Below are 24116 nucleotides of genomic sequence, written 5' to 3' on the forward strand. Positions count from 1 at the left end.
TAAGGGGATCTCCTGCTCCTTCTCTCCCAGCCCCACATCTTTCTCTTCCAGTGAACTTTCTCTTTCTTCCCCCTCCTCCTGACATCCCAAACAAATTCGGAGCTGAAGCCTCCCTTCTTTGCTTCCTAAATGCCTTCTTTTATTGCTTGGGTTTTTATTATTGTTGTTCTGGAGATGTGCTTTTAGTGATGCACTCTGTATGAAGCAGTGGTATCTTCTGTTTTGTTGTGCACCATTTTGTAGTCTGTCTTTTTTTTTTTTTTTTTTTAAACCCAAGTATGAAATTGTTTAAATTCTTGATTTTTGGCAGTTCCCAATTTGATTTAACTGGACCGTGATGCAATTTTTGGCGATTGTGCTGACCTGTTTCATCTGCCTTCTCAGGCAAATTAGCTAATATTAGATGACTGCCTGGTATTTATTATTCTAGAGATTGTTATAAGTAAAAACCTGTGCCAAGCTGTTGTGCTGGTATTTTTGGAGGGAGAGGAATCTGGACAGCCTGAACGTGCCTTCAGACTGCATCAGGCCTGCAGCTCCGTATCAGTAGTATATTTTTAAATCTTTAAGTCTTTCTAAAGTATCAACTGTTGCAAACTCCTTACCTTTCATCTAAATTGCTTCTTACTGAAGGTAGGAAGGCTGCCATGTTAGGTTTAAATGTTGCAGTAATCTTGTGTGTTGTCATATTAGGAAGAAAAAATTATTCTCAGCAAGTGCCATCTAACCTTCCTTTTCAGATCCCATAGGCAATGCTTCCTGAGTGCCTTAAGGTGACTGTTCTCAAGTGAAAAAAACTTTGGTAGCCTTAAAACTTGGAACAGTGTTGCTTTGTAGATAATTCAGGAATTGTCTTTTTCCCATTAGGTTTAATACCTTGTAGCTCTTCTACTTTATAAAGTAACGTGGATCTTTGTCTGGAAGGGGATTTAGTGGATCTGAACCAGTGTGGACTGATATCAGATGTGTAATTTCAGGATAGAAACAGGGTTTAAATTCTTAAAGTGTGGTGTGAGAAATGAAAAGCATGAGAGCTCAGGGTAAAATAAGTGCACTTGAAAGGCTTCCTGTGTGAGAGACAGAATACTTAAAAATGAAGAAACTTGTGAAATTTTCCAAAATAGTAGATTACTGGAAGAATGTATGCTTAAGCTAGACTTACTGTATTATCTATTTCCTTAGAGAAATATTGAATTTAAAAGGTAGTGTGTGCATAAATAAACATAAAGCATGAAGATCTTTGCTAAGGTAAATGTTTAGTAAATTGTACAGTTATAGTCTGCAAATAATTACATTAATGCCATTCATTTTTCACTTTTTTATTTTAAATTAAATCTCACTTTTCCCTCTGTAATCTTAATGCTGCAGTGAAAATTAACAACTCTTGCTTTACTGCAGTTATTTAAAGAGATTATAATACAGGGTGCCTGTTTATTTCCAGTTTATCTTCTAAGTGTAGTTTCTGTTAAGGTCTGTTGGAATAATCCTTCCTTCTTCCTCCCACCCTCCTCTTTCTGTGTCATCATCTTGTCATAGCAGGGTGTTTCGGTTGGGAATGGAGACACAAAGCTGGCCATTTCCAGTTCCCTTCCAAGATGCTTGGAATTACTTCTGGACTTTGTTTTCCCCCCTTCTTCCCCACTCCAATGTCTGATAGTTGTTCTTTTCCTTCCCTTAGGCTGATCTAACTGGGATTAAATGGAAGCGATATGTATGGCAGGGTCCAACATCTGCCCCAATTCTCTTTCCGGTCACGGAAGAGGACCCTATTTTGAGCAGCTTCAGTCGCTGTCTGAAGGCGGATGTACTTGGTGTTTGGCGTCGAGACCAAAGACCTGGACGCAGGGAGCTATGGATATTTTGGTGGGGTGATGACCCCAACTTTGCTGATCTTATTCACCATGATCTTTCAGGTAGGTTTAATTAAAATACCTTCTGTTGGTTGCTGAAAGGATACTGTTACTCAGGGTTGTCTCCTGCCAGTCTTTACAAAATCCGTACTAGGTGGGCTATTATTTATACATAGATTTATTGCTACAAGTCTACAACTTTGAGTTTATGGTGATAGTGGATAGGGCTCTCAGAAAAGCCAAATTTTTATGGCAGTGCGCTAATCAAACAGTTGGTATCTGTGTTTAGGTGGTCTTTGGCTGCTAGATATTCAAGGAGCAATTTTGTGCCCCTCACTTATTTATTGTGTTTCTTTGAAAAATCAAATAAGCCTAAGAATTTTGACAACTTCTTGGAAAAGCTTTGCCTGTGATTCAGAAGTGAAGGGATCTGATGTCTTAAATATGTTTTCTTAAGATCCCTTTTGTTGGGCAATTAGCATTTCCAAGTTCACATACTAAACTCCATTTTGTTATGTCAAAAAAAAACCTGTGGAGATCTAAGAATTCATGGACTATATGGAGTTTTTTTGATTGGAAGTCAAATCAGCAGTAATGAATCTTCAAAAAGGCATCTGAAACTAGCTTGTTCTTTTTCTGCAAGAATCTCTAAACCATGTATTTCTATAACTTTTCCTCTGCACCCGAATGCTTTGAACCTGTACTTGCTTTCAAACTTAGACTTGCCACTTCTGAAAGATGGAGAGTATTTATATTTCTCAGTATTTTTGTACCTCAAGTTTGGCAACTTATTTTGAAGATGTTTATTTGTTGAGCTCAATTCCTAAAGCAGATAGCTTTCCAACCTGTCTATAAAAAGAGAAGGCAAAGTTGCTTGTCAGCAAGGTGATGAAGTTAAACTTAGACAGTTTAAAAGTTATTGGTGAGACAACACTGATACTAGAAAAAAAGTAAATTGCATCTCTCTACTCTCATTTCCAATGATATACAGTATTCAGATTACTGAAGTGTAAAACTGAGACCCAGGTTTGGTGACCTAGTAACTAGAATTTGTTAATACTCTCTCTAGGCCAAAGCACAAATGTAAATTTGAAATGCCACTAAGGATGTTGACTTGAAACAAATTACACTATTTTGTATGAAAACTCCATTATTATATGATCTGGAAAAGAATTGAAATACTAAAATGACACTTCTTGATGGAATAATTGACTTTAAAGTTTGGACTGCTGCTGCTGTTCCTGTCCATCCTGGAAGCGGAAACTTCACATCTTAAATGTCACTTATAGTGTAGGTTGCTTAATGCTGTAGTGCGTTTACAGCTTCCTTATTTTGCCCTGTGAATAACCTCGGTCTTGACCTGCAGGGACCATCCTTTGTATGGCTGAGATGTAACTTACACTAAATGCTATTTTTGGCCTGGGCCTGCCCTAAGCAAAGACCAACACTTGCGCACAAGTATTTATGTAAATTTTGTATGTAGTTGGTTGGTGGGCTTAAATTGAGTTAAGAATGTTAGGCTTTTTGTGTAGAACATAAAATACATATTAAGTCATCTGGAGACTGCGTTTCTATTCTTGTTGGCTGTCAGAATTATTTGTTGGAGCAACTTCCTTTACCTTTTGAATCTATCTACTAGTGACTTAATATGAGGTGCCTTTTAAAATATTGGTGTTTTGTAGCTGACCTTTTAGATCAGCGTGTATTCATGCTTTTACAGAACTGTGCTTTTGTGCAAATAGATTTTTTTGTGCAAAGCAGGTATCTTCCTAGGTGCTTATCGACACTTAACCTATCCTAGAGTATAAAGAAGAGATAGTAGAGGATTAGTTTTTCCCAGCCATGTCTTTGCAGTTGTTCTGGGTATTTTCTTTGTTCAGGTCACTGGTGGATGCCTGCACTAAAGTAGAGAGGTTATTCTGAATCTGTCTCGCTGTTAGACATTTTTCTACATTTTACTACTCAGGAGACTGTTACCTATGTCTGTGTAGACTTATCTGACCTCTTGGTTTTAGCAAGTATGTTTTTGTTTTTCTAGTTAAAAAGGGACATTATAGTCTCTTAGAGTGTGTTCGTCAGCTTGGTTTTATATGACCAAAGGCTGATAAAGATATTAATCAGCTGGATTGTAGAGGAGATGGCTGAGGAGTGCCTGCACCTGCACTCTTTTTTTTTCTTCCCTGTTACACAAAATCTTAACATGAACCTCATAAGGAAGAATTATGGCTGAACCCAAGCAGTGTTATCTGACCTTTGTCATAGACCCAGTGGATTTTTTCATTGGTGGACAATTTCTCCTAGTAATTTGTGTTGCCCTGTGCTTCCAATATTGCTTGTTACATTTTCAATGGGAAAGACAAATGACTTCCTGGCAGAGGCTTGTTACCTGCAAAATTGTTTGCTGCTGACAGTTAAGGTGCTGCCTCATTTACAACTTTTCTACTAGGTAGAAGGCGAATTGTCCCAAAGAATGGGGTGGGGAAGCAAGGAAGGAACAGAGGGGCTAAGAAAAGTCTGTTGCTGCTCATGTGTCATTTATTGCCTAGTGACAGACTTTTAGGAAAGTGGGATTTGAAAGAGCTGTAGTTAAAAATATGTCTGGGCAGTATTAACAACTTTGGTTCTGGCTTTCTTTGATATGAAACTATGCCTGTTGAGGAGAGGTTAGTATTCTGACAGTTTTTGATTAACTGTGAGTTGTAGTTTCAGGGAATAATGGGCACTCGTTGCCTGGAACAGATCTTGGTCATCAACTCTGAGGGATTTGAAATATTGCAGTCTTCAAGAATCTTTATTCCCTACAGAGCCCATTTCCAAGATCACTTCAAAAGGGAATAGTTTTGTGGGTGTGCATCTATGCATATCAGATTATATAAAAAAATATATATATAACTATATATATATAGTTATATCTTCACCCTGTAGACTCCAGAAGTTCATTCTTTGCCCTAGAGATACGTTTGAATGACTGCTACTGGCTATATCTGAATTCTCATATCAAGCCTTGGATAACTGTCTTGCTGATGGTCAGGGATTGTTGTTGCCTGGGGCCATGTCAAAAGGAGACTTGTTCAGAGATAGTGATTGATCAGTAATATTGACTTCACTCAATCATGGTTTTTTTCCTTCCCTAGAAAACTATTTATTGTGTATAACGTGAACAAAAACCATAAGTCTGTTCCTCTCCTAACATAGCTAGAGGCAGACAGAAGCTATAAAAACATTATTTTATCCTCCAACAACCTCAAAGGTTATGTTTGTGTTGTGACAGTGAGGCTTGATTATAGTAATTCCTGCAACTGAAAGCTTAAAGTAGGACATCTCTTCAGATTTCAGAATGCAGGGGTCTCTTGCTGGTCTACTCAACAGCTATTTTATTAGATAGGTTCTCCTTTATTTTAAAGTGGTTACCTATACTTTTTTTTAATTGTCTGTGGGTGGTTTCAAACCTGAAAACAGTTGGGTATGAATTATGCACAAGAGGTAATCTGAAGGAAATGGTTACAGTTTGATTAATGCTTGGATAGGAGGATGCTCCAGTATGCCTTTGACCTTCAGATTGCATCTTTTAAATGGTGAGGTATAAGATGTGGGTTTTTCCTTCTCCTGTCTATTAAATCTTTTTAATTTACTTTAAAAATTAAGCTGTTTTTCATGTACCTGTCATATATAAAATTAATCATTCTTGTTTGCTGAACAATCTTCACAACTCAATGAGGGATAAATGTATAAATGTGATGCTAGTCTTAGCTCTCATGCTGGGCTTGCAGGAAGGCTTTAAGAATAAGGAGAAAAGTCTGTATACTGATGCTTATCTGTTGATCCTATATGGTAAAAATGGCAACAGTCACGGCAGCAGAGATAGTTGGATAGTTCTCAATATGTGTGATAGATTATATCCTTGTTTCCAAACAAATCTGAATTGATTTGTGCTGTTGTCAGCATTAGGTGTCTCATTTATCCTAATATGATAGAAACTAGAATATGAGCCAGTTAACATAGTGAGGGTTCATAAAAAGCTAGCCAGTTGCAAGTAGTTCACAAAGTGAACTTCGAAAATAAAAATGCAAGCAAGCCACTAGCAAAACTTTTTTCCTATAACACCATTTCTCTCCTAAGACCATTTTACTCGAAGGAAAAGAATGCTTTCTTAAAAATTTTGCACCCAGTTTCCATATACTGAGCTTAATTAGTTTGTCTGTGGTGGACACCTATTCTTCTATATACATAATAAGAAAGCATTACAAATATGTTACTTGTTGCATGGCGAACTGGTGCTTTAGCATCTTCTGTCCTCTGTGTTGGAGGTGTGTCCACTCCAGCAAAACTGCAGATAAGCCTTTCGCAAAAATTCCTGAAGCAGTCTCTGTACAACTTGTGACTTGTCACTTGATGTGACTACCAGCTTGAAGGTGACAGGTGATGTTTAATTTTATTTCCCTATTTATTTATTTACTTATTTTTGTTTTTTACAAACATGCCTGTGAAATATCTGTGGAGTAAGGTGAAAAATACTGTGTAACAATAAATGAGGTTTTTTATATCATAATAGGCTGGGTATGGGTACGATGTCACATGCATAATATACCTCTGTAAAAGCGATGAGTCCATTGTCACTAATGATAAGATTTAACAATGCAAGTAAAATCTGTTTGCATATGGAATTAATCAAAGATGGAGGTTAGATATTAGATGGAGGACTATATTAGAACATTTAGCTAAAAAGTTAAATAATTATCTTTCAGCTTTTCTCTTCTTGTGGCCATCCTATAGATTTTCAGAGAAGCAAAAAAGCTACAGCTATAAAGCTAACAAATGCCGAAGGATACTTATTATCTTGTTATCTATATAAGCAAGCATAGTTACACACTTACAAAAATGTAATGCTTTTTTAATAATTGGAAAAGAAATTCTCTGTTGGATAGAGAAAGTATGAAGCCTATATATGTGACGCTTGTAAAGGCTAGCACTAGAAAAGCTAATTTGTATTGATGTTGAATATTTGAGTATGGTATTTGGATAGTAGCTCATGTTTTGGCTTGCTTCTCAGCTATGAAATTTTCCAGATGATCTAGGTATCTGGGGCCTTTTCAGTGAATATAGGTAACAGATAAAACTTTGCTGGAAACAAAATCAGGGTGTCTTACTGAGTTTCTTAAATTAGTATTTTTGAGTCATAGTCAATCTCTTTCTACACACAAAATCCTTTGCTTATCATTTTGTAAGGGGTGTAGGCCCTTGATTACTTTTTACTAGTTTAACAGTATAGTTCTTGCTTTGAGCAATTTTATATAATTCTTTTAAAATAAAGTATTTGAATTAAAAAATATAGTCTTTAAAAACAGTAACACTTGGAGTAAAGCTTTCTGTCAATATATTATTGTTATGTTGTTTAGAGGAGTAATTTCATGCTACTTTGCTTATTACACTTCCCTAGTAATTTGAAGCTTATGTAGAAAGTGATTTGATTGTATAAATCAGAATTTTGCATCAGTCTGCTTCTATAACTGTCTTGCTGTCAAAAGACAACTCAAAGAAAACCTATGAAGGTAGGTAACAGCTTTTAAAGATGTGTCTAAGTCATGATACTAAGGAATGGATTTTTCCTCTAGGTAACTGAAGCTAATTGGGGGGGGGAGGGGCATAGTCCAAAGCGCAGACTTGACTGTGATTTGTTTCTTCAAATAGTTTGTGTTAGAGGTTCATTGAGCATTAGGAAGATGTTTTTAACAGTATGGTAAATGTATTCAACCTTTTCAAGAGCTGATGCTTATTGGTCGTGTTTTGCTGAGATGATCAGCAAGACAGTAAAAGAAAGGGGACGATCCACATTCTTTAAATGTGTTCTTAAAACTTTATTTTTTTATGGCTATGTATTTCTCCATTGCAAAATAGGTCAAAAAACTTCAAAACTGGTATTCTTACAAAAAGCATGCATTAAGCAAAGATGTATTTGTCAGCATTCCTTTATTCTTGAATTTGGCTAAAGATCTGTAGGTAACAAGCATGATTTAAAACATCTGAGTTGAATGGAAACTGTATCAAGAAATTGCTTTTTCAGAATTTATTAGAAATGGCAGGGCTTTTGTATTCAGATCATGCTTCCAAACTCCTGTCTCACAGTGTGCTTGTCTAAGAGCACCTGTGAAAGAGAAAGGGGCATAATAAGTGGAAGGGAACCCTACTGTTGTTTCAGGTGAACTGTATGAAGAACGTGAAGTAGGACATAAAAGTAATGAAAGCAAATTGGCATTCTAAAATTGTTTCATTAATTTTGGGTGGTAGTAATATCAAGGAGGTGTTAACTGAGGAAAGTTTGCCTTTTTTGTAGTATAGAAGTCATGTTTTCCTGATCATTGTTTCCAGTAATTCTTTATTTCATGATACTTTTTAGCTTCACTTAAGGAAAAATCTCCACTTAATATTTGGTCTAAAGAGGGAGGGAACGAAATTCATTATGCTGGCGTGAGATATATGTGTCTTTATATATATATATGGCACACATATGTAAAATATATATGATTGATAGAAATGTATGAAAGAGAAGAGTGGTTTGGATAGCTAAAAGGACTAGTGAGAATATTTGTAATGTCCAAGTTGCCAGAGCACTCTTGTGGTTATCACTCATCTGAAGTGAAATTGTGACTTAACACCTTAAAATAAATAAGCAACTTTTTTGATCTACTGTCACCATCAGGGTGAACACTTAGGATTATTCTGCTTAAGAAATATTTGAAGACGAAAGTGTCTCTTCCTCTTCTTCCCTTTTTAATAGTATACTTTGTACAATTTCTGTTATGTAGGAGATTTTTCTGATGTTGAGAGAAAATAATAGGACGTGAGCAGATGTCAATTCAGTCCTTCCATCCCCCACTCAAGAAGCGGGGGAGGAGGACTAAATAGACTTCAAAAGGACACGGAACACTTATTTATTGTTATTATTTGCATGAATTTGAATAATGTTCTGAAATGAGAGAATCTCTAGCTGTCATCTTATATTTAACCTTCCTTTTCTATAGCAAGGTTCACTTTGGTTTAAGCAGGTGGTCTTATTCTGGATACCAAACATTCTTTCTGATCAGTAGGCATGTTTATAGCATGCTGCCTTTTTAAATATTAAAGGTTTTAATTGCAACTTCCTTATAATGCCTTCCACTTTCCCACATGATGTGCTCGTCTTCTGTAATTCTGAAGAGCTCTCAGAGTTGTCTTAATTTACTGCTGGAACAATCCTGTGGCAAGTTCTTGCATGTAAACTTTTGTTCATAACCTTGTTGTCAGCATAACTGTTAATGTTAAATGAGATACATAGCACTTTATAGTGTCTTCAGAAAATGGAATCCTCTCCTTTGTGTCCCTAGGCTGACCATTGAAGTAAAAGCCCTGAATTACAATTCCCTGTAGTTGTGACTTCAGCATCTTTCTTTCTCTCCGTTGATACGTTAATATGCCAAAACAAAATTAGGCATAAAGGCTGGAAATAGCTCTGTTTCCTCTTATAATATGCAATTGATGCAGGGGATGTTCTTGGAATGATTTTTTAAATTACAAGAGCCATACAGAAACCAACTATTTAACCTTTGAAATGGTGTGGAGTTTATTGTGCAGTTAAAGTCCAATATCATTAAGCTTTGTAGTTAATGTTTGCTCTATTGAGCTGCTTGTTTGCCACCAGTTGAGCAGTATGTGCTGAACAGCAAAGCTGCCTGTAGGATAGGGTTGCTCATTTGTGTATGTCTACAAATCTCTGCGCTCGGGAAAAATGTGTCCTCTTGGCACAGACTTTTTATACCCTTTGACTTTGAACCTTTGCTTTTTGTTACAAGTTTCTTGTACAATGTTCTTTAGTAAGTTACTATATTATCTTGTAGCTGTATGATTTAAAACAAAACCACATGTTATTGCTGAACTTCCATGCTGAAAGAGTGATGGAGAAAAATCATTGTGAAGTCTCTTATTCGAGAAGTGCAGTTCTTTGCTTTGCCTTGTCTTTACCAGAAAATGATCTCAGGTAACTACACATCTGTAATGATGTGCATCTCTTCACCTCTAAATTATGGGACAGGTCTGTTTACTCTTCTTTTGTCCCTTGGAGAATGATACTGGGATAAAGAGTAATTTTCTTTAACTTGTAGTACTGACCTGGAGTGAAAACATGTATTTTACTCATGTGGAATGTAGCAAGCTACAGATATGGCCCCCGTGTTCTGGTTGCAATAGTGTCTTGAAGCTCCTTTCTCTCTTCTGTCTTAAACAATGCTTATTGTAATAATCTGTAGAGTTGTTTTTTTCTAAATAAAACTTGTGTCTGGTTTTCTACATGCTCTCTAATTTAAGGATATTGAGACTTTAGTTAATACTATTGCAACCTTTTAAGCTTGTAAGTGGCTTCCAGATAAAGGTGAAGGGACTTATTCCAAAGGGGGATTTAAAATGCAAGGACTTGGCTGAATCACCAAGGTTTTCTGACCATTGAGCAAACCAGTGGAAAGCTGTTTGAACCAAAATCCTTTGTGAAGGAGAGGTGAACAGACAGGTCTCTACTGTAAGAATGGTTACATGGAATTAAATCTGAACCCAAACCTGTCTTCCTGGAGGTGTGCAGTGAAAGCAAAAGGGGCAGTGGACATGAGATGAGCAACTTGTTTGAACTTTGAGTGGAGGCTGGAGCAGATGGCCTCCAGAGGTCCCTTTCAACCTAAATTATTCTATGACTATCCAGAGACTGAAGTAAAAATATGTATCCTTATCTGTGTCAGACAATCTTTTAGTCTCTGCTGCTACCTGGAGTATAAAGCAATGGCAGCATAACTATACTAGGTTAGTCCAAGGTGACCAGTAGCAGATGCTTAAGGATATATGTAAAACACAGTATACCGGGGAGTTGCAGGCATAAAGATAAGAGCCAATTGTCTGTAATTTGAGGACAAAATCTTGAAATTTCTTGTTTTGTGCTCAACATTACATGTTGCTAGAAATGAATGGTATTATATATGTACTGTGAGATATTACAGAAACTTTAAAACGTCCCTCATTTTGCATGTGTAACATAGCTGCCATTGTAATTCTCTGGACCAGTATGTATACTCCTAGGGCCAGTAAACTCCTTTCAAACACAGAATGGTTGAAGAGATTGCAGCTTTTTATAAGGAATCTTGCCTCCAATTTGGCGAGTCAGTTTGGTTTGTGCAAGTTGGATTCTGTGACTGGTTTTGATTTGGGGGGCACAGGTCTTTGCAGTGAAACACTGAGATCTTACCAGTATGAGCTGGGCATTGTCTTTATGCTTTAGTTGTATGAGTCTTCTGGGGCAGAATCAGGCTGCTCCTACCAGTGTTTTCTAAAACTTACTTTTTTCTTCCTCGTTAACAAATTAATAAACATTAAGGGTCAGTTAATAATAAAATTTTGCTCAACTCTCCTCGGTCAATGGTAGTTGAAAATATTCAGGTGTATTAAAAATTTGGCCTTGGGCAATTTGTTTTTAAGCATAATTGTCAACTATCTTTTCAGGATAAATAGTTCAGTCTAGTCAAAACATGAGCCACCTTGCAAACAGATTAGTATATGCTGATCTTCTAGGATAAAGTATATAATATCCTGGTGCTAGTTGTTTCCTTTTGTGTACAAATACTTTTAGAGAGAGAGAGAGAGAGAGACAGAGATTTCTGTAGCTGAATACTTTTAGCAGTTATACCATTATAAGTAGAGTTATTACCTGAATGTTACAGGATTATTACTACTACTATTTTTTGGTTACAAGTTATACTATGAATATCTCAAAAGCTTGTGGAAGAGGAAAGGATGTTGTAATATGTCTAGTACACGAAATAATAGGATGAAACTCAATATTAATAATTTTTTCCTTTGCATTGTAGAAGAAGAAGATGGTGTTTGGGAGAATGGACTTTCTTATGAATGTCGCACTCTACTTTTCAAAGCCGTTCATAACCTTTTGGAGAGGTGTTTAATGAATCGGAATTTTGTACGCATTGGGAAATGGTTCGTGAAGCCTTATGAGAAAGATGAAAAACCTATAAACAAAAGGTAGGTATTTTGTCTTATTTAATAAGTTGTAGGTATTTTGTCTTATTTAATAAGTTGTAGGTTTTATTTAAGCTTTATGCTAGAAGAAGCATCTGATTAAGAACACTGTTTATGGCTTGTTTGGGATCCTGAATCTTTGATCTTTCTTGTTTTTTCTGCCTTTTTGGAGTTCTTCAAAAGTTTCTTATGAAGAGAGGAAGTAATATTGAAAGCAATAGGAAGTATCTTCTGTACTGGTGCTCATATGTAGGCTGAGAGATGTTGAAAAGAAGCTAGAGCCTTCAAGAAAGACAAGGATAACTGTCTGTGAAGAGATACCTGATGTGGACCTACCAGTGTAATGGTTGAGACTATTTCTAGTTTGGAAACACTACTAAAAACTCATTCTTTGAGCAAGCAGGATCTAGGGAGCACTTTATAGGCAGCAGGTGTGGTTTGGGCAAATTGCATCTTGCAGGAGATTTTGAGAAGAAGGTTTGTAATGCCGGCTGCTGGTCAGAAAGAAGGTTGTGTCAGGGAACATTGGTGTTGGAAGAATATATATGGCCCCCATATTGAGGGGGAGGAGAGAGGGGAGAGAATTTTCCTTTAGATTGGAAGGGCTTCTTCTCATGGTTCTAATGTGGTTTGACATGGTCTATGTTGCCTAGTGATAAATAGCAAAATGAGTAAAAACTAGGTTAGCTGGAACAAGTTTAATCGCTGTTCTCAGATCAGCTTTTGAAATCCGAAATAATTTAAAGCTTAGAGGGTGGATTTTTTTTTTTTTCTTCTTCCCCCCTCCCTCTTGTGTGTGGGTGTTTTGGTGTGTGTGTTAAATCTTGCATGCAGGAAATTTTGAGATCAGTGGCTTTGCTGTTTGGGTGCGGAGTTGGCCTTTGTTGGCATCTTCTGCAATAAATTTAAACTTGAAAGAGAATTAGAGCTGTTTTGGAGTAAAAGGAGCAGAAGCACATGTTTGTATGTGTTTGTATTAGTAGCTGTGAACTGCTGCTTTTAATTTATACATAAACTTGTCCTTTATTTATTTTTATTTATTTATATTTATATTCTTTTTATTATAGGCATCTCTTTCTCCACCCTAGTCAGAGCAAATGTCTCTTCTCTGGGGTGTCCTTGTCCGTCTATTTCTTCTGTCTGTTGGCAACTGGTGCTATAAATCAATAGTAAGGAGTTTACTTTTAACTATTTAGGCCAATATTGTCTTGGCACAGTCTGGCTCGTCTCATTTGGGGAACTGGTTTTCCAAATTGCTTTTTGAAGATGGCATTAGTTATGGCATCTCGTACAGTAATTCTGCAAACCTCTTTGCAGCAGCTGGAAAAGCTGCTGCAAGCTTTTTAAAATATAATAGCAGTATTTGTTTAATTTGGAGACTATAATTTTTTTCTAAAAAGGTCAGAAGATCAGCCTGCTTGATGAAAATAACTCTGAAGGAATTGTTTTGTGAGTAAGCACACAACATCATAAGTAGTCTAGGATTAGTGGGATATGTGTAGAAAGATGAGACAAATCTGTATAAAAATACAATTTTACACATTTTACAGAAATCTTAATGTTGCCTTCAAGATAACTGAATACAACTGGATGTTCTGAGTAGTTGTTTTTAAGAAATTGAGAGGGGAATGGTGAACAGATGCGCATAGTCTTGGCATGTTTGGCTCATCCCTTGTAGGAATATTCATAATTTGGATAATCTATAGTCTCTGAAAAGTTGGGCTGTATGGAGGTATCAACTCAGGCTTCTGTTGTTCCATGCAACTTCCTGCAGGTAGAAACCCAGGTCATTAACACAGCCACTTTGTGATATGTCTCCTGTAGCTAGAAATTTTGTCACTTCTGTGTTTGAGGTGGAAATGTCAACTGGAATGGTTTGAGGGGATTTTATTTTCTTGCATAAATTGGAAGGTTCGTCTAGTCAAAAAAGACGTTTCTCTCTTACCGAATGTTAAGCACAACATTGCAGCAAAGCATAAGGCACTAACTCGGCACAAAGACTTGCAGCCTGCCTAGAAAACACTCTGGATGTTGCCTTATGTGCACCCTTATTGCCTTATTAGACAAGTGGTATTACAGCTACATAGGTGTGTCACAGCTATTTCGTTTTTGTTGGTTCTAGACAACTTCTGCATATTTTTCCCTCCTTAGTAAACATCTTGCTGATGAAATGGAACATAAATTTATATTTTCTTGTAGGTGAAACCAGTTTAAAAAAAAGGCGTTCTTCTGTCCGTGGACACACACATCTTAACAATCAGAATGTTTTGAAGATGTATTTTTGTCTTTTTTTCTCCATCTTTCAAGTAGGAGTTGTAATATTCATGATGCTAATCTTAAAAACATGTCATATAGCTTCTTGGTGTAGGAAGAATAGTCTTTTTCAGAAGAACTGGTCTGTTTCTTCCTCTTTTAGGGGTGTTCTGTGTGTTTGGCTGCCCCCTTTTCTCTTTGCTTTTGGGAAAAGTAGTGCTATGCAGAAGTGGCCTCAGATGAATGTGGCAGGCATCACATCTGTCACAGAGAATATTACCTCTCTGTTGAGGAAGGAATATATACTTCTCTATAGTAGTTGTATTGGTTAAGTGTGCCTTGTTCTTAAGGAAGAAAAGAGTTACCTTATGATAGTTTTGGTGTGTGCTGGTATTCTTGTTTCTTTGCTTCTTGCAAAACTTATTAAATGGTGGGGAAGTACAGGAGAAAACTGCATATACCCAAGAAAAGGAAGACTTTGCCCCACTCCCTGGTACACCTGCATGAATGTTACCTTGCTTCAAGTCAGACCTCATCATCGGTATCGTTGGTATCGACTTCCATGCCTATCGTTACATATGCTTTGCTATTTTGGGGACTGCTCTTTGCATTAGCATTCAGAAACCCTGACTATAGAATTCACAAACCTATATAATTTAAAAGTGCTTATTATAGTGGGTAAGAAGTACATCTGCTACCAGTCTGCTTCAGATCATAGTTCATACTGTCCTGTACTTTGGGACTTGGCTAACTACTGCATAGACTTGTTCTCTGTGTATTATAACTGCAGTTTTAGATAAGATTGGTTGTGTTTGCTGTCAATCTTTAGGTTCAAAAGCTTTTAGATACCAGGTGGTCAGTGCTGTTGACCCTGGAAGTAATTTCTTACATGTACTTTCTGGAGTTATAGCTGACCAATGTACAGGGTCTTAGTCCCACTTTTTCACTTCCTTTCTTTTTGACTAGCATGCAGATAGAGCTATTCCTTTCATTTGGAGCTGATCCCATCTTATTTTTCTGAGTTCAGTTTGAAAATGTGTTTCCATGGTATGTGAGGTTTTCTGTTATCTGGCATCCTGACCATAGGAGTCGGTTGTGTTGTGCTTTTCTTGTGCAGCGGTGCAACAGGGAACTAAGACTCTATATGCCATTCTGTTATACGGTGTAATAGCTTTGTATGGGATGCAGCGGGCCGGGAGATCCATGACATAAGGGTGTGATTTCTAGTAGGTGGTTGGCTGAGATGACACATCCTCAGGCAACCATGGCTTCCTCTCTGTTGCTATGTCACTTTTCTGCCTGTAAAAGGATATATTTAAAAAGCCTGTTTTCATCATTGTGTAGCATGTTCTATTTTTAAGAGTATAGTCCTTAATGTTTGTAAATTGGTGCCACTGTGACACATGAATAAATGATCAAGGAAGTAGGAATTATGTGGTTTTAGGTGTTCGCTATTTAATAATACTTATGATGTGACCCTTAAACTAATCTATGAGACTAATATTATTGTTTAATCTCCTCTAAAAATACGGGAAAAGTAAAGATCTCAAATGCTGGTGTAGTGCAGCCACACGCATTGTATGTTGACAAGGCTGCAAGGTAACCCTGACCTGCTCTCCCCTCCTCCCCCCGCCTAAAACCAGCATTGAGAAAAGTGAGGCAGTCGTGTTTGGTGAAATTTGAGCTGTTAGAACAAGTCACGATTACCATGCCTGAGGAAACTGTCTGACGGTTTGGAGTATGCTGGTCCCACTTCTCTTTACAGATAGCAAGGAAGGAAGGAATGGAGTAGCAAACAGTCTAAAGTTTCTTTTGTTAATTTGTAAGTGGGTGATTTCCAGAGTTCTCAGGAATGGGTGATGGGGTCAGCAGGGAGAACAACAGAAGAATAAAAGACTAAATAGGATGTTTTGCTAATGGCCTTAGTTGTAACGAAACAAATCATTGCTTCAGTGCTTTGTAACTCTTTTCAATCACTTAAAGCAAGATGGATTACAGAATCTCAGTAATGTGGTTTAAATGACTACATATTGAATTACAAAATTTGACAAATAGGAATGTTTTTCTCTTTTCTCCTTTCCACCCTAGCGTGGTGGTGTTGTCATGTTCACAAGCATGGTTGTGTATGCTTTAATTCGTAAATCCACACTTTAAACATAAGAGATGAAGATTGTGAATTGCTGCATCCATCTGTCTGTCTTTTCTGGTTAGACTGCTCAAGTAACAGCCTTGGGATGAGGCTTTTCCTCTTGCCTAGAATAAATATAACTAGCAAACTTGTTAGGTTAAACACTACTTTAGATATGATTCCTTAATGAAGATCAAATCTGATGATTACAATGAAAATAAAAGCACGAAGTGCTTATATGGAGCACATCTGCTGAAATTTTGGTTAAAAAATTTTGGTAATTTTTTTCTTAACGCAATTGAAAGGTTAGTAAGCAAATGATTGAGTAATCCTGACTTAGTGGGATGATCTAATACACAACTGGAAACCCAGGATACTAAAAGTTACTGTATTACTTGTATGGTTGCTTGTAAATAGGAAATAATATAACCAGTTGCACAGGGTGGCAAACCACAACTGGTGTCTGACATGTTCACTAAAAGAAAAACCTTGGAAAATCGTAAGTGATAAGCTTATCATAGCTTACAAAATAAAACTTGCTGCATAAGTTTCACAGGTAACGCTGTTTAACCTTCGTCTGGATGCAGGATTATATATGCCAACCTAACTTTGTTTTATTTTTCCATGGAAATACTATTTTATCTAACTGATGTGAGTAGTAAGTATATGACCTCATGGGAAATGACTGCTGAAAAATATTTTAGATATAAATTTGCTTTTTTTTTCCTGTAAGCCTTTGCAGATGTAATTATCTTGATTTGAAGGTGTGCTTATCATAGTTCTGAATATAATATATATATTTTTTTCTTTGCCTCATCTTGCCAAGTGGAAGAGGTAAAGCTAGCCGCAATGGTTACAGTTCCTGAGCTTAGTGCAAGTGTGTTGACACGTCTGCAACCTTGAACGGCCGTGGCTTTGGGCTTTGGTGTGTGTGTGTGATTTCCCGCCCCCCAATTGGGACATGGAAATTGTCTTACTGCCCGCTTCAGAAATGTTTATATTCATAATGTAACAGTGGTTATTCTGAAGGAGATCAGCTGTTGTCTGTTGGTCTTGACTGCCCTTGAGACAAAGGGAATATTAAGCTTTGGGTCTTGAGCCCACATTCCTGCTTTATCCCTGTGTTTGACTGCCTTTTTGCTATTTACCATTCAGTGGTCTTTTGCCAGAATAGAATAATGTTTTTCTTGCTTCCTCCAGAAACATGCCCTGATGGGTTTTAAGGAATAGACTGAGGAGATTTCTGGGTTTTAAGGCTCAAAATTCTTCATCCTTAAGAGAGTTAACTAAACAAGAACAATGTGTAGCTGCAGGTTTTGCCTTGTTTCTATATAATTAATTTGAAACCTTAAGTGCTGAAACTAAATGGCTCTTCCTTGATACTGTTGGGATATTTTCTGTAATCTATTAAGTGTGTTCTACTCTTTTTGCTGTGTAAACTCCCTCCTATGTTAATCTTTAAATCACACAATGTCTACATTTTTTTACAGCAGCTCTAATGAGGCTGTTCTGGCATCATGTACCGGCAGGAGAGCAGGTGATGTTTTTCCTTTTACTGTAGACAGCTGGAATTGAGAGCTGCTGTAAGTAGGACAGTGCAGGATAAACAGCAGGAGCTGAGAGCATTGATCACATGATTGTCTCTTTGGAATATTGGGTTGCTACAGAGACTACTAGCAGACAAATTTAGCGCTTTACATCACAAAGCAGTTTTCTCTTATTTAGCATAAGTTACAATGGTAGTTGGTTCATCGGGAAAAATGACAAAATGACATGGCTCTGGGTTTTAGCTTTCAACAAGGAATCTGTCCTTTATTTGTTCACTGAGCAATAAGATAATACAAAAGCATATAGATACTTCAGATTTTGTTAAATGAAAAATTTATAAGGCATTTTAATTTTGAACTTTGAAAATAAATATCTGGCTTAACATTTTTGTGATTGTTTCAGAATGGGACAGAACAATAACTTGAAAGCTGACATTACTTTTCAAATGGAATAATGTCTAGCTATTATTGTTTTCCAAATATATGTTGGGTTATTTTATTCTTTATAGCACATGGATATTCCATTGTGATAGCTCAAGTTCAGATAATTGAGATTTGCATTCTGAATAATTAAAGGATGCTAAAATATAAGACAGCAACTTTATTAGTCTTGTTTTAGGTTCTGAAATACAGGAACAAGAGCCAATTCTTTTTGTAGTATTGCTTATAATTGCTGTATCTGGAGAAATATGTATATTCGTGTGTGTTATATCTGTATAAACTTCTAGTTGCATTGCATTTAAAAAAAAAACCTTTGCTTCTAGGTAAGAAGTCATGTTATATTTTTTAGTCAATAGGATACAAAAATCCTTAATTTGTTTCAAACCCCTTTTCTTATGGGGGAAGCTAAGCCTGTTAACAATGAAGTCTTTAAAAATGTGGAAATCTTTGAGGTGAATATGACTTACTAAATTCTGGAACAAAGGTCATTTATTACATCTGTATTTGATTTAGTATACACAACTTAGTTATGGAATAAACAAATATTTTAACTTACAAGTCTTGCTAAAAACAAAACATCCTTAGCTAAGTGAAAAATATTTGGAGAGCCTTTGACAGTAGTCATTAATGATGTGCTTTGAACTGGAAGTTTTTTTTCTGCTTTGCTATTAGCTATGTTTTTTGCTTTGTGTTATCATCAAAATCAGCTTTCTGCTATATTTACCTTCATGACCATAGGGAGTTACTGAAAGAGATGCTTAGAAAAATGTCTGCTGTTCCGTCTCATTGTCTGTAGCTGGAGAAGCGTTTGTATTTTAAGATGTTATTTCACGTTAAGATGCAGCGCATGTAACTTATTAGAAAATATAGATGCAGATGTGCTCAGATTTCTTTGAGTTTTCACATAAAGAATGTTAATGCCATTGTGTCTGATAGGAAGTGCAGACCTGGTGATAGGGGCTGATACAAACCCTGACGTTACAGGGAAACTTGTAGCCAAGGGCAAGAAAAGCATGTTTGTGAATTGATTAATGATGATTCAATCTCTTATCATAACAAGTAGTATTGCAATATAATGAATGTGTGTGTTAGTGTTTTCTTTCTAGAGAACTAGCTACTAATTTCTCCCATCCTGCCTCCCCCCTCCTCCGCACTCAAAACAAAACAAAAAATCAACCCCTCCCCACCCCCAAAACCCAAAGTATTTCATAATTGAAACAATTTGTGCACCACCCTTGACTTTTATTTATTTATTTGTTTGGTGTCTTATTTCTTAAACAAACAAAAAAACCCAGAGGCTTTTCCTGGCATTTTTTTTTGATGCTGCATTAATATAACACTTATTTTCATATTTTGCTTATTATAGGCACTAAAATATTTAATTTCTTGCTTATTTCTAGTTTGAATTAAGATTGTGGATTTCCTCAATTCAGGATTATGTCATGGTGAACAGAATGGAAAATGCCATATCAAAATAAGGTTTGTTTTGGAGAAGTATAGGCATGAAGGTGGCTGCAGAGAAAGCTTGGCTTCATTAGTGCTCTACAGCGTTAAGACTATTCTTGGATGATGTGTGTAGTCACAACAAACTGTTCTGAACAAGCACTTGCAAAGAAAAGGTGGTAGATAGGTTGTTTTGAGGGAGTTGCTTGTGCTTTTCTTCTGTGAGCTTAGAAAGCCTCAAGTGGCTTGGCAGCTTCACTCTTTCTTCTCCTCGATGAGAAGCCTAGAGGGTTGGCTAACGACGAACAAAGCGTATAGCGCAACACCGTGTGGGGTAAAGGACGAGATAGTGATGTTGAGTGTATGATCAGGTATGTAATTCCTCCAGACCTGCGTTCTTTGACGCTTCCCTCTTTTGTCCTGTCTGTGCTGGTTGCTAGTGTTGCCCCTTAAGCCTTGCTAACGGAAGAGAGACTGAATATGAGGTTTCTTTAGGGCTTCATGGGGTGTGTATCATAAAACTTTGGTTTTCTATTTAAATTTACTCTTTTCAAAAGAATCTGTTTCATTGTAAGAATGTGTTCTCCAGCCCATGAATTAACTGTAGAAAGCAAATGTCACCTTTTAAAAGAAAGCTCTTTTGATACTTTTTCTTTTTTGCATACTGAAATAGCCTGGCTAAATTTTGTAGTGAAGACTAGCTATTTGGAGACGCTGCTATTTAGGCAACTATGATGCATCAGCTTGGAACTGCCAGGTCAATTGCTGCTTATGATGATTGCTGTCAGTGAGTCATGATATACTGATTCTTGGTCAAAATACTCCAAAGCAGCCTGGTGTTGGCCAATGTGTCCCAGTTCTTGGCAGACACTTTGTAACACTCTGAAATAAAGAAACATATTAATGAGTGACTTAAAACTCTAGCTGATGTGTTTGTGTTCCTAAACAAGGTGTTCTGCAGCGCTGAAAAGGGAATGGTAGAATCTTAGTTTTGACAGTCACTAGGTCTGGGAAAGTAATTCTGCAATGTCAGTTTTCCTCGTCTAGCAAATGGTAATAGAGTATGTAGTTAATGAGAATATGGTAAATTTTATTTTGGTAGGATTTGCAGTTCTCTGACTCGACTAGCCATTTTTGGTTCAACACAAAAATAACTTGAAAATACAATATAGGAAAAAAATGTGATGATAATTATGAAAACAAAGGAATACAAACCCCTCTATTTTAACTGTAAAACTTGGGTGCTTTATCAATTTACTATTAAATGTGCTTTAGGGTGTTACTGTAATTGGAGACTTCCTTGTTGCTTCTGATGTTGCAGTCTCCTTGCCTTTTAGCCGTAGCGTGGTGCGGATTTGAAGTATGCAATCTAGTGAAGTGTGGATTAGTGAGGGTCTAATGCAGCTAATGTTTGTGAAGCATTTTGGAGATATAAAGCTCTATGTACGTACTAATGTGGAGGAAAAAACGGGCCTAATTAACTTTTTATCAAGGAGATATTTTCAGATTTGCTAATGAAGATGTAGAAACTTCATGTTTATGTAAATTTTAGTGTGTTTTCCCCTCCTTCCCTTCAGTGTCCCTTACAAAGGTGAGAGCAGAAATTGCATTCACTATGTCTACATCAATTTCTTTCTTCTCACATGGAATCATAATCCTTTGTCACTGAACTAAAACGTTGTTGTTTTGTATGATTTAGGTGAGGGAGCAGATGAAATCTAAGGGAATCAAAGATCTTGTTCATACAAATGTATCTTAATGGAACATAGGGAGGACAGAAGGATACTTAAAAGCATTATTTCTGAAGAATCTCTTAAATGTTTTAAATAAAAATAAGTTGCTTTCAGTAGTGGAACTCTTTCTGACTGAATTGTGGTGTGTTCAGATCGAATAATTCATAAAGAATGCTCATTTTGATGACAAATTTCATAACATCTGTATTCAGAGGTCTGTTACCAGTATTGGAGAAGGGTTTATTAATGTTAGAGTTCCAGTTAGGACTTTAGTGAAATAGCTTCATATCCAGGGGTGGGAGGGGAGAAGATGAGACGTTTGGGAGGAGTAGTGTTTTTGTTTTCAGAATCTTCTGTTAAAATTGTTCTCTGCTCTTATTACATATGCACAGGCAGCAATACCTGATCGTACTGTGAAAGTACCCAAAAAAGTAGTGACTAAATAGGAGCTTTAATGCAGGCTTTTATTTTTTGGTGTATCTGCTCCTCAAGGCCTTCAGTAATTCTGTCTGCGTGCAGGACTAAACTTCAGAGCACTGTTGTACAGGTATTATATATATTGCGGTTATGAGACGCTCTTCACAAATTATCTGGTGACCTGAGCTGCTTAAGAAAAATGTCTGCAAATAAATACATAGGGTGAACTCTGCATTAGTAGGCAGGAAACCACCAGTTTTCTCTCTATTTGTGTGTGCTCTGGTACTAACGGAGTGAATTGCAGAAGCAGTTTGCCTATTTATCCCCAAGTGAAATGCTTTCTGACCAGTTAAGCAGGCTTACTAATTTCTGAAGGAGCTCCTCTCCTTGCTTCATTAGAATTGTTGGCTGTGATGCGAGTCATTGAGGATGGGAGATAAAAAGTTAAAAATGGTGGATTTTTTTTTTTTTTTTTAAATAGATACCAGTAAGGTTTAGGAAGATTCTTCCTGAGCTGAGGTTGAGGAGGTGACACCACTGTCACGTACTAGCAGAGGTCTGGAAACTAAGAAATTGGAGAATGTACAGATGTACTAATTAAAAAAAATAAACAATAAGAAGCTTACATATTTATTGCTTAGTCTGCAAAACGGTGTATACAGGAGCGTCCAGTAACAGAGCACTGGTTCCATCTTTCTTTTCTTTACTCCCCTGCCAAGAGTTTCGGTATGTTTTGATTTCTCTTTGATAATTATTCATTGTATTTTTTGTGGTTATTTCATATGCATTAATATCGTTCCTGAAGTTTTGTAATCTCACAATGATGACATTAAATGTGAAGAAACTGTTTCTGAGCATGATTAGTTAACAAGAAACCTAATGCTGTGTTTGACCTCATAAAGCACTAGTTTTGCCTTTCATGTTAACCTTTAGTTTAAAGAAGGTTATCATGTTTTCAGGAGATACTGTGTCTGTGTACCATGCGGAAATCTGCTTCCGGTAGCTTGAAGTTTAAGGACAACGGTATATTACTGTTTATTTCTAATATGAGACAAAATATTATTCTGTTCTTCATAAAATGTCCTCACTGCACCTCTGAAAATACTGAAAGAAAAACCTAAGGTGGTGTGCATGATTTTGCTGTTTAACACTTAAATTTATAAGCAGAATTAGTGGAAAAATTTATAATGTTTAGTTTTGCTAGAACGAATTGTATCATAGTGGATCTGCCTGCAGCTTTCATGCGAACGCTGCTTGAATGATGTCAGTGGCAACGATAACTACCCTCTTGCTTTTAATTATTTATTTATTGAAACTTTTCTCCTGCTGAGTGGGGGAGATGAGCTCTTTTCTCTTTGCCCTTTATTTATTTGTTTATTATTTTGGCTTTTGCAGGATGACCTTGAATTTTCCTTTCTACTACTTAGGACTAGTTTTGCACTGTAACCAATTTAAATGCTTCTGTTATCATGCTGATGCTTTCCTTTGTCTTGGTTTATCTGAATTCTTTCCGATTATACTACAAATGGCTGTCCTTCATCTGTGCAGCAATCTTGTGTTTACACGAGACATAGCTAAATCACGTTTACAGTGTTTAAAGAATGTATGCTTTTACTTTAAAACTTTGCCTCATCTATACTAAGCTTCTAAATTGCTTCCTGTCACTCTGAACAAACAACACTATCCACTATTTCACCTTAACAGTCCAATATGGTTTAAAAATAAAATTTGATTTGACAAGATCTGTCTTCAACTATTTGCATAAAGATTAAAGTTTAATCAGATTTCCGTACTGGAACTTAGTGCTGTTTGCTAACCACGTGACTCTTGGCTTCACTCGAACTTCAAGTCAACAACAAGATGCTTAGCTCAATCGTTGTTGGATTTTGGAAACTAACTTTACTGGGATTCCAGACCAGAATGGTATTTCATCTGCAGGGGGTATACTGCCCGGTGCTGGATTGCTGAAGCAATTGTGCTAAGCAGTTATCAGGGAAGAGTGACAATCCACTTGTATGTCTGGATCCTGACTGTCATGTTCCTAGGAAAACACCGCACAGCTGGTTGGCATGCCGCTGCAGACTTGATGCGCCGTGGAAGTTCTTGTGGTCCAGTCAGTCAAGGCCAGCCACTTAGAGCAGTTCCTCATCTAGTTCGCTCCATGGCCTGCTTTAACTTCTTATGATAAAACATGTTGTGTTGCACTGCTTGTTTTTCCCTGAACAGTTTGTGGGTTCTCTCATCCTTGAATGTTTTAGTT

At 36.8% G+C, this 24116-nt stretch overlaps 1 protein-coding gene across 2 annotated transcripts in view; it reads left to right on the forward strand.

Annotated features, from left to right (window-relative positions):
- The window catches only part of MED13 (mediator complex subunit 13), a 59211-nt gene that overhangs the window by 1901 nt on the left and 33194 nt on the right, over positions 1-24116 (forward strand). For both annotated transcript variants that reach the window (XR_003254441.1, XM_026071407.1), the window contains exons 2-3: positions 1679-1913; positions 11729-11897. Coding sequence is in view for 1 of the 2 variants with exons in the window: in XM_026071407.1 (XP_025927192.1) it covers positions 1679-1913; positions 11729-11897 (404 nt within the window). In the remaining variant the exon portion in view is untranslated. The remainder of the gene's footprint in view (positions 1-1678; positions 1914-11728; positions 11898-24116) is intronic.

This window comes from Apteryx rowi, unplaced genomic scaffold (assembly GCF_003343035.1).
Source record: "Apteryx rowi isolate R43461 unplaced genomic scaffold, aptRow1 scaffold_325, whole genome shotgun sequence".
Lineage (NCBI taxonomy): Eukaryota > Metazoa > Chordata > Aves > Apterygiformes > Apterygidae > Apteryx > Apteryx rowi.